General features: G+C 44.4%; 2 protein-coding genes across 2 annotated transcripts in view; both read left to right on the top strand.

The window, feature by feature from the left end:
* LOC112158972 (2-acylglycerol O-acyltransferase 2-A) overlaps positions 1 to 5,556 on the top strand; it is a gene marked incomplete in the record, with an annotated part of 10,587 nt that extends 5,031 nt beyond the window's left edge. Inside the window, 6 exon segments of the mRNA XM_036217387.1 lie at positions 773 to 903; positions 2,654 to 2,697; positions 2,767 to 2,857; positions 4,488 to 4,596; positions 4,687 to 4,837; positions 5,020 to 5,556. Coding sequence (XP_036073280.1) covers positions 773 to 903; positions 2,654 to 2,697; positions 2,767 to 2,857; positions 4,488 to 4,596; positions 4,687 to 4,837; positions 5,020 to 5,023 — 530 coding nt within the window.
* A 139-nt stretch (positions 5,557 to 5,695) lies between these two features.
* On the top strand, positions 5,696 to 9,069 carry LOC118600243. The gene is made up of 3 exons (XM_036217388.1): positions 5,696 to 7,672; positions 8,057 to 8,108; positions 8,646 to 9,069. The coding sequence occupies exons 1-3, from the start codon at positions 7,194 to 7,196 to the stop codon at positions 8,796 to 8,798; spliced, it is 684 nt and encodes a 227-aa protein (XP_036073281.1). The 5' UTR covers positions 5,696 to 7,193; the 3' UTR covers positions 8,799 to 9,069.
* Positions 9,070 to 11,121: the final 2,052 nt, after the last annotated feature.

The raw sequence follows: 11,121 nt of genomic DNA, 5'->3' as shown, positions 1-11,121 counted from the left end.
CCCCATGTTTGCTGTGGGGGGGTCTAATGACTGATGTAATCAGAGAATCAGAGTTCTGGATCAGAGTTCAGGTCTGTCTCAGTCGGCTTCAGGTCACTGGGCTTCAGGTCAGAGCAGGAGGGGCTGAGCGGCTCCTCTGATTGGCTGCTGGAGCATTACGGGTCTCATGGTCCAGAAGGAAAAATTAGATGAAGGGAGAGACATGAGAGGTTCCTGTCTCACCTCCTCTTAGAGATCAACCGATCGATCCAAATAGATGTGTCACTGTCTTTTATTCCAGCAGAGAAATGTTTTTGTTCCACAAACCGCTCGATAATTCATTCATCTGAATAAATTAATAAATAAAATAATCAGCTCTGAGGAGCTCTGTTGAGAATCTGCTCTGCCCGAGGAAAGAAGCTCCTCCTCCTCGCCGCGTGGCCATCAGAGAGCGGTAACGTCTTCCTGAGAGCAGAACAGACCGGGCCAAGTTCTGGTTCTGTCCCGGTTCAGATAACTCTGGTTTGATTGCTACAGGGAGATGTCCGGATGGTTTGGAAGGGTGGTTCTGATGACCCGCTCTGCTGAGTGTCCCCCCACCCCTGATGATGATTTAATTTTTTATTTATCCAGATTACGAACAGTTTTCTTATTTACCACTGTGGCCTTGAAAAAGGCACGACCTTTAGAGGAAGAAAAAAGAAGTTAGATGAGATAATGTTGTGTTGATGTGGGACAACCAGGTGTGTTTGTGGCCCCGCCCACTGTCCCTGACAGCTTCCTGTTCCTTCAGGTCTGGTGTCCAGCTCTAAGGCCAGTCTGTCTCATCTGATCAGTCAACCTGAAGGAGGAAATGTTGCTGTCATTGCTGTGGGCGGAGCCTCTGAAGCTCTGGACGCTCGTCCTGGATCGCTGACTCTACAGGTGCAGAGCATGTGTGAATGTGATACACCTGCAGGTAAGAGGACTTCAGCGTATGAAGCGGTTCTTCCCCCAGAACCGTTTACACTAGGGCTGGGAATCACTGGGTACCTCACGATACGATACGCGATACATGGCTCACGATATCGATATTATCGTGATACTGCGATAATTGGTAAAAATCCTCTCTAATAACTAACATTATATAGAAGAACATGTTTTTGAGGAAAATATATCCCCATTTATCTTTTTTAGCTTAAACACAATCATAATAAACTACTTTTCTTATTTTGTGCAACAAGTTATAGACAATTTTGTGCAACATTGTTGAAATCAGTAAAACTATGTCTTTGACAAACATTGACAACAACTGAATTGGAATTATCTGTCAGATTCAATGTTAACAATAGTAAACATGATCAGCAGTGACACTACTCCGTCAGGACGCAATGAGGAGGCGGAGGCCACCGTTTTCAACCGCGAAGCTTTTAATAAACTTGTAAACGGTTACTGTCGGCCGTAACCACGCCGAATACAACACAAACGATAAAGTGCTCTCATTGGCTCGTTCCTCATTACATTCCTTCATGCTCCCGCAACCCTTCTTATATTCTCCTGCTCCTCCGCCCACCCCCACACTCATCCAATCACACTGGAGCAACAATGTAACACAGAACACATTAACAGAGCATTTTGTCCCGAGTTATGACAAAATTTATAGTTTTCATCAGAAATACTTTATTTTGTAACATTGTATTGAGATAAACTTTCTTAACAATAAAAGGCTGTAACATAAAATGCCTAACAAAAGCCCAAGTGCAAGTGAAGGGCATTTTAAATTCAAAACTTCAATCAACGTTCAGTAAAATAAAATAAAAAACATCAAAAATAAAATTTCCATAACACTTTCATGTTCATTTTTTGTCAGGACCAAATCTTTTCCTCCTCTGCTGAACTACAGTAATAAATGAAATAGAGATTTATCATTTCCAATTAACTTTTGTTTTTTAAAACATTAAAGACTGAGAAAAGCGGGATACACTGTGGATAGTTTGACAGTCTGTTACTGCCGCCGCGTTCTCTGGCTGCAGCTCGATGCAGCGACGTGTCCAGCGGAGCTCACGCCATGAATATGCCGGCAGACAGACCGCTATGCTGGGGCTGGATCACGCTTAAACCTCCAGAACATTTAAAACGTCCCCCGGTGCGCTTGCTGTTCGGAACGTCGGGGGTCCGCAGCTCTCGGGACGCGGCGCCGGACGCGAGCCGGTACCACCAGACGTGGTACTGGACGCGAACCGGAGCCGGGTTAGGGTGCAGGAGCTCTCCAGGTCCTAGTGCCGGCCAGTTTTAGCTCGCAGCTCGGTGGTTGGAGACCCGCCCGTGATCTAGTGAGAGCAGCCGGTGAGTTGAAGGGCGGGACTCCCGCGCACGGTATGGAAAGGCACGTATGAGGAAATCCGCGATTAATGCGTCAAAAAAATTGTCGGCGTCAAGCACATGTCAGATTAACGCGTTTTTCAAATCTGACAGCCCTGCTTATATGATAATATTATTTAAAGTTTAGAATAAATTTTATGTTGTGCGCAGAATAGATTTGCTGTGCGCAACGGGCGTGGGAGCAGTGCGCAATTGCGCACGTGCGCAGCTTAGAGGGAACATTGATCACGACACATCCTGGTTACCCAAACCTGCAGGCTGTGGATGAAAATGATTTTACTTCTGGATCCGCTGATTGGATTTGTGTCTCCAGGTCCGAAGCAGGAAAGGCTTCATCAAGTTGGCCCTGAAACACGGGTGGGTGGAGCCTGTCATGAAGGCGGAGCCAGCCTTTGGTTGAAGTCTGACTCTGGTCTTTGTGTGCAGGGCTCAGCTGGTTCCTGTCTTCTCCTTTGGAGAGAACGAGCTGTTCGATCAGATGGAGAATCCCGCCGGATCTTCTCTGAGGAGACTGCAGGTCAGCTGAATCCAGAGCAGCAGTTTCTGCTTCAGGGAAGTTCAGTCATCCATCTTCTTGACCGCTTCTTCCCTTTCGGGGTCGCGGGGTGCCGGAGCCTAACCCGGCTACTGATGGGCGAAGGCGGGGTTCACCCTGGACAGGTCTCCAGTCTGTCACAGGGCCTCAATCACACACACTCACATTCACACCTAGGGACAATGTAGAGTCACCAATGAACCTATGAAGCATGTTTTTGGACGGTGGGAGGAAGCCGGAGTCCCCGGTGAAAACCCACGCATGCACGGGGAGAACATGCAAACTCCACACAGAAAGGTCCCAGCCGGGATTCGAACCGGGGCCTTCTCGCTGTGAGGCGAGAGCGCTAACCACTGCGCCACCGTGCAGAGACATCTTCAGGGAAGTTCTCAAGCTTAATGGCTGATCAATCGATCGATTGATTGATAGAGTTTCTCAGCTGAGGGTTCAGGGAGTTTTCATGAAGGAGGATTTAGAAAGAGCGATGAGACACAGAAAGATGAAGGTCACTTTATGGAGATGAGTGTTGAAATGCAGCAAACCAGACGAGTTCCAGTTCTTTATGAGCTAAAAACTGTTTGAAGCTCTAGAGTTAACAGACATGAAAACACCAGGAACCACAAACAAACCGTAAACGGTTAAAGTCTGAAATGGATTTGAACCCCTGATGGATCACAGTGACCGTCAGATTCAGACGGATCCAGCAGCGGCACCAGAAAGACCAGGGACTCAGAGGTTTCATTTGAAATCAGAAGACTTTCATAAAGTATATGGTGCAGTAGAGTCAGTGAAGATGAATAGAAACAGACTTACTCTAACTGTAGACAGAAATGATGGAGACGGCTCTGAAATGATCTCAGACTGATGAAACCACCATGTTTGGTGAAGGCTGGAACTGCAGCAGCTGATGGTGGATCTGGATCATGTCAGTCTACATACCTAAGGTTTCGTCTGGATCTGGATCATGTCAGTCCTCACAGCAGAAACATCTGCGTCTGACAAAGCTCTGATGGAGAAACAGAAGAATTCTGAGTCAGTTCTCCAATGAGCAGAAATATTAAAATTCTTTAGTTTCTTTCAGTCATTTCAAACCAATAAGAGGGCCGAGATTAAAAGAGTCCAAAAGGAAGGAGGCGTGTCTTCTGACATCATGTGATCGTGTGCTACAGATTTAAGGTTAGACCACCTGGTTTTGACAGAACAGATGCATCAGAGACTGATTCTTGGATTCCGAGGACGGAAGACAGAAGTTTTTATCACAAACGAGACGTTCAGGTCATGGATACGAGGGGGAGGAGCTTGAAGCCTAATGCTGGTTTAATCTTCCGAGCGATGTGAAATCTCTCGTGTCGCAGTGGTCGCACGGCTATCAGGGCTGATGCTGATCATGTTAAAGAAACGCTGCACGCGATAAACTATAATCACGAGTCAGAAGTTCATGACAGTTACAGACAACGGTCTCGATCAGATCCAGTAACGTCAGTATGAAGTGGACCGAGTGATTGTAGAATCGACTGATGGGATGGATCATCACTGTGGAGGATAAACCGAGCTCTAATGTTTAGGGGACAATAACAGAATTATTATGGGATGTCTAATGCTCTGTCCACAGAACCGGCTGCAGAGCATCATGGGAGTTGCAGTGCCTCTGTTTCATGCTAGAGGAGTCTTCCAATACAGCTTTGGACTGATACCCTACAGGAGGCCCATCCACACCGTGGGTAGGTTCTTCTGACCGAACCAGAACCTGAACCCAGCAGGGACCCAGTCTGGTCCAAACTGCAGCTGATCCGTGTTGTTTTGTTCTACAGTGGGGAAGCCCATCCCGGTGGTCCAGAATCCCAGCCCCAGTTCAGAGGACATCAAAGGTCTGCACCAGGTCTACTTGGAAAACCTCACGGAGCTCTTCGAGCATCACAAGCTCACCTTTGGTCTGGATGAGGACCAGCACCTTACCTTCACATGATCCTGGATCCAGGTCCTCCACAACAGCTGGCCTCCTTCTGACCATCATGTGACTGTCATGTGACCATCACATAACAGTCACGTGATCCTGGATCCTGGTCCTCCACAACAGCTGAAACTTCTTCTGATCGTCATGTGATTGTTACATGAAGGTCACATGACAGACACATGAGGGTCACATGATCCTGGATCCAGGTCCTCCACAACAGCTGACCTCCTTCTGACCACCATGTGACTGTCATGTGACCATCACATGACAGTCACATGACAGTCACATGACCATCAGTCCTTTAGATGAGTATGTGGAACATTTTGATGATTCAGGAACTTCAGTAAAGTTCACATGTTCAATACAGAGACTGAACAGCAGGGGGCGCCCTCAGCCAGAACCAAAAGTCTTCAGGTTTTCCAAAGGACCCGGACAGACTGAGCTGGGACTGGACCTGCTGTAATAATGATGATGATGATGATGGTGTTCAGGATGAAGATAAAAACGATCTGTAATGACACGCGGCTCCAGCTGCTGCTGTTTCCTGTTCATCAGGATCTCTGTTGTTTTACTGGAGATCTCTTCTTGCTGCCTAAAGGAACTTTCTGCTTTGTCCATGTTTACTTCCTGTTTTTTTTTCTATCTTTATCTGATTCCCATCATGCCTTTCTTCTTAGCCTGAACTTTATAATAAACCCAATAAACAAACCAAAGGATTGTGTGTGGATCCTCTTCTCCAGGTGGATCATTTATGTTCTATGAACAGATGGATTATTGATCATTCTCTCTGGTCGATCAGTCGGTCTCTGGTGAAGCAACGATTCAACTGGAGGGAAAGTGGAGCATGGAGCAAAGGCTTCTGGGACTGCAGCTCAAGTTTAGAACTCGAGGTCCTCCACTCTGGGGGATTGTGTTGATTTTTCTCATCTTTGTTCTGACCAATGAGAATCTTCTGGAACGTTCTGAAGAAAATAGAGGAACGACTTCACCAGAGATCCATGTTTGTTTTAAACCTTAAATATAAAACCAGAGATCTCTTTGGGTCAAAGTTTCTCTCTTACAGCTCCTGTTTATCTCAACACTACTGTCTATGTGACTTTACTGAAGTTTCTTTATTTTCATTGTTTCTGTTATAAATTTAAGCAAACTCCGGTTCAAAACCTCATTACTGCCTAGAACTGCTTTAACACTAAACCTCAGAGTGATCTGAACCTTTTCCCTCCACAGACTTTATGCTGACATGATATCGGCTGTGCTGCAACTTTTAAAAGCATCAACAAACAAACACTATTTGTTAAAATCCACAGTTAATGTTTGTGGACTACTTTATACTTTAGAGTACTGTATACTTTGGAGTACTGTATACTTTGGACTACTTTATACTTTGGAGTACTGTATACTTTGGAGTACTTAATACTTTTGACTACTTTATACTATGGAATACTGAATACTTTGGAGTACTTAATACTTTGGAGTACTTAATACTTTGGACTACTTTATACTTTGGAGTACTGTATACTTTGGACTACTTTATACTTTGGAGTACTGTATACTTTGGAGTACTTAATACTTTGGACTACTTTATACTTTGGAGAACTTTATACGTTGGAGTACTGTATACTTTGGAGTACTGTATACTTTGTAATTGAGTATTGAGTCCAGGTATTCCTGCTGCAGGCGAAGCTTGAAACAACGGTTGTGACTGCAGCTGAAAAGCGTCTACAGCGAGGAGAACAAAGCTTCTCAGTGTAACCAACAGAGAACAAACGGAGGTTTGTCTGAGAGAGGACGGAAGCTGAAGCTCCTATTGGTCCGTCTGTTAAGGTGGGCTGAAGCTGAAGCTCCTATTGGTCCATCTGTTAAGGTGGGCTGAAGCTGAAGCTCCTATTGGTCCATCTGTTAAGGTGGGCTGAAGCTGAGGACAATACAGCTCTCCTATTGGTTGATCTGCTCAGTGGGCAGCAGCTGGAATGAGCTTCTGTCTCAAGGACTTGGCCAGAGTTTCATGTCAACATCTGGACCTCCTAACAGGACGGTTTCAAACTACCAGAACCATCTTTGACCGTCTGGAGATCAGAGGGAATTGGACCTCCTAACAGGACGGTTTCAAACTACCAGAACCATCTTTAAACGTCTGGAGATCAGAGGGAATCGGACCTCCTAACAGGACGGTTTCAAACTACCAGAACCACCCTTGACCATCTTTAGATCAGAGGGAATCGAACCCCCGTGACTCTAACTCTGGACCCACAGTCAGGAGAGGAGTGGACGGTCACGGCTTGTCTCTGCTGTGATCTATCGACGTGACCTTCAGGATCTTGAGCTCTGATTGGACAATCTTTTTGATTGGCAGCTGAGTGGACGATGTTTGTCAGACAAAAGAAGAAGATCTCAGGACAACAACCACCATCTTCCTCAGTCTCTGACTCCACCCCTAAATCTTGTTTGTGGCGACGTCCTCCCTCAACCCCGCCTTTGCCTCTGAGGGCTCAAAAGCTTGTTGCTAGGCAACCATCAACAGAAGGCCTGAAGGGTAAAGGTCAGAGGTCAGGGGTCAGAGGTTCCTGGCCGAGTGCCCTGAGATTGGTCTGTGACCTGAGTCCAGAGCGAGTTCAGAGGTCTCAAACGCCATCTACCATCACCTGGTGTGTCCGGAAGACTCCGCCTCCATCCAGCAAACCACACCCTTTTGCTATGCCATCAGCCCCGCCCACTGGCAGGTCCAGACTCTCTCTGCCTCCAGCAGCCAATCACAGCTGTTACCTATCATCTCCTGATGAAGACCCTCCCATGGGGCGGAGCTCCGGTGCCACCATGAGGTCATTGTCCTCATTCTGCTGCAGGTAACAGGAAACAGTTCACCTGATCAGCTGTGATTGATCAGCTCTCATGGATCAGCTGTGATTGATCAGCTGTTATTGATCAGCTGTGATTGATCAGCTGTGATTGATCAGCTGTGATTGATCAGCTGTCGTGGATCAGCTGTGATTGATCAGCTGTCATGGATCAGCTGTAATTGATCAGCTGTGATTGATCAGCTGTGATTGATCAGCTGTCATGGATCAGCTGTGATTGGTCAGCTGTGATTGGTCAGCGATGATTTATCAGCTGGTTTTGATCAGCGATGATTGATCAGCTGTTATGGATCAGCTGTTATTGATCAGCTGTGATTGATCAGCTGTGATTGATCAGCTGTGATTGATCAGCTGTTATTGATCCTTCTGCAGTGTCTTCAGGGACAGTCTGCTACCCCTGGACCATAAGATCAATCAGGCCGTGGTGAGTCCGTCCTCTTTGTTTCTCCTCAGTCTGACAAACAGAACGATGAAGATTCACACGGTTGGACTTCTAGTCGGGAGTCTTCCTCAGACGATTCCTTCATCTAGTAATCAACTGATTGTTTGACTTGTCCCGGTTTTCTTTTGAAGTGAAGTCCCTTTTCCTGGTCAGTGATCTAGAAAATGTTGTTTCTGCCTGTTTCAGGTCCAGGTTTGAATATTCTAATGTTGTCTATGTGGAGATGAATCAAACAAGTCTTCATCATCTTCATCATCATCATTTCCACCATATACATTTCTGATAATGGAGTCAGTGAGATCTTTAATGAAGCAGAGTTTAGAGTCCTGCTAACGAGTATGTGTTGATGGTTCCACATTAACATCTATTAGAGGAGGAGTCTGTTTCTATGTAGGTCAGAAATCTAGAACGGTTTCTCTTTGAGTTCCAGAGTCTACCTGACTCTGATTATGACTAAACCTGAAATCTTTTAATTCAAAAGGAAAAATAACTGCTTCACTGTTCTGTTTCTCTGTCCAGGATTTGATGAAAACTCACCTGGTGATGATGGTGCAGGAAGAGGCGGAGCTTCTGAGGGATCAAATCACAGAGCTAAGCTTCAGAAACCAACAGTTGCAAAGGGAGAACCAATTATTGAAAGCAATAATCCAAAACACCAACCTGACTATTTAATTTAACTTCAACGTTCATGAAAACCTGTAGGAACATGTTGTGTATTTGTGTTTCTCTATAAATGTACGTGTATTTGTGTCTCTGTGAATTTACAATCTCTCGTCCTCCTCAGATGTTTTCTTTCAGGTGAATTTTTCAGAAAGTCACATCAAAGGATGATCAATAAAACAAACTTCCAGAAGTCTGAAAATGTTATTTTTTTTCCTGTAAAAGCAGTAAAGCTCCTGATCCTTAACGTGTCACCAGAAGATCCATTCAGTTTCTATTCCTGTCTGCAGATTAGCTCTAATCTGACTGCCTAATCCAGATCAGGATTATCAGACTGACCAGGTCTAGAGCCTGAAGACACTCAGGACTCACAGTAACCTCAGAGCTGGTCTCTAGCTGAAACTGGTCTATAGCTGAAACTGGTCTATAGCTGAAACTGGACTTCAGCTGAAACTGGTCTTCAGCTGAAACTGGTCCTTAGGTGAAACTGTTCTACAGCTGAAACTGGTCTATAGCTGAAACTGGTCTTCAGCTGAAACTGGTCCTTAGGTGAAACTGTTCTACAGCTGAAACTGGTCTATAGCTGAAACTGGACTTCAGCTGAAACTGGTCTTCAGCTGAAACTGGTCCTTAGGTGAAACTGTTCTACAGCTGAAACTGGTCTATAGCTGAAACTGGTCTTCAGCTGAAACTGGTCTTGAAGAACCGCATGAGGTGTTTCTCCACCTGTAAAATGCATTTGAAAACATAAATCATCAAAAGTGATCAACCAAATTAAACAAATTAAACATTTCCAGTAAGATAGAATCATATCTGTCAAATAGATCTGTTGTTATCTTCTCCTCTATCTACTGGGGTCCCACAAGGCTCTATTCTAGGGTTCCTGCTATTCTCTCTTTACATACATGACGCTCCAACTGTCTGTTCAAATTAAAGTTCCAACAAGTATCCGGGCGCTCTAATACTCATGATCTTCACCCAAATATCAGAGTATGAATATTTGTGACGTCCAAGATCGCTGATTTGCGCTCGTCATAAATATAGCAAAGTGTAGTTAATTATTATCTAAATATTATCTGAAGAAGAAAAACCAAAAGCAAAGTAAAACTAGCGAGAGCTTTTTTCTGTTCAGAAACTGAGACTGAAGTTCTGCTCACAGGCTTAACTTCTGAAACAATGAATTAGCTTTAACATCGGAGCTTTAGCTTCAGTGTTTACATTCTATTGACTATGATAACTCTTCAACATTCGACGTAATTAACGAAACTCCAGCTTATTCTGAAGAAACAGTCTCGCGCTGCTGAAAGGATGTAATCAACGTGAATCAGCTGATTCTGCTGTGGGCTCTGCACCAATATTTAATGCTTTGAATGTAAAATGTTAAAGAACTTTGAGGATAAACAACTATGGAGATAATTTTAAGGTTTCACAGAGTCACTCCCTGAGTTGGAATTCTAGGCTGTTTAAATATATTCACAGGCACGTGTTAACGAGGACACTAGGTTCATACGTTACAGAGCTTCATTGAAAGGTTACATATAAGAAGAAAATGGAATTAGAATCAAAAATATTCTCTTACAATTGGATGGATGAATGTTTCTGGTTCATAAAAAGACCGTTTTAGATTCTCTGTTCTCTGCAGTCTGGAGGATTCTGCGTTTTTCTTCCTGCAGCACGGCGACCTCACAGCTATAAATAATCTCTGCTGCTGCGTCAGACGCTGAAGGAATCACCTGCTCAGGTGAAGCTCTGAGAGACTCAAAGTGGATTACTGTAATTCCTTGGATCTCTGGGGTCCACGCTTCAGTTCTCTCTCCTGATTTCTGAAGGCTGCTGTGCACGGATGAAACGCTGAGACTCAGGTAAGAGTTCAACCTTCATTTATTCATTTGTTGATACTGTAGAGAAGCAAAGGAAAGACGTTTCTTTAGCAGTGACAGTAAAGATCTACAGCATTAGAAAAGACATGTTGAAAAGAAATAATAACTGATAAAAATAGAAAACTTTTGAAGCAGTGATGGAGAGGAGGACCTTGAACAAACTCGTATCCATCATGGATAATCCTCAGCACCCTCTTCATCCTGCGCTTGACAAACAGCTGAATGTCTTTTCTAAGAGGTTCGCTGCCACCAACCGCTACAGGAGATCTTTCCTGCCTTGTTCTATCGGACTATATAACTCATCAGCCTTGTGCCGCAGATAAACCCACTGGATGTCTGTCTGGAAAGCTGTTAAAAGTTTGATTCTCCCTTAATTTTCTTAATTTTTCTTATTTTTATTTTTTTTAATATTCACTGTTGTTTGTCTGTCTGCTTGCTTTTTTTAATGAGTCTGT

This window comes from Oryzias melastigma, linkage group LG20, assembly GCF_002922805.2.
Source record: "Oryzias melastigma strain HK-1 linkage group LG20, ASM292280v2, whole genome shotgun sequence".
NCBI lineage: Eukaryota > Metazoa > Chordata > Actinopteri > Beloniformes > Adrianichthyidae > Oryzias > Oryzias melastigma.
Note: the sequence above shows the minus strand (reverse complement) of the source record. Positions and strands in the feature narration are given on the sequence as shown.

Excerpts from the sequence above, each read along its gene's own strand:
- LOC118600243 (XM_036217388.1), top strand. The coding sequence starts at position 7,194 with ATGTTTGTCAGACAAAAGAAGAAGATCTCAGGACAACAACCACCATCT. Across the intron at positions 7,673-8,056 it reads TTGTCCTCATTCTGCTGCAG|TGTCTTCAGGGACAGTCTGC; the intron begins GTAACAGGAAAC and ends ATCCTTCTGCAG. Across the intron at positions 8,109-8,645 it reads ATAAGATCAATCAGGCCGTG|GATTTGATGAAAACTCACCT; the intron begins GTGAGTCCGTCC and ends TTCTCTGTCCAG.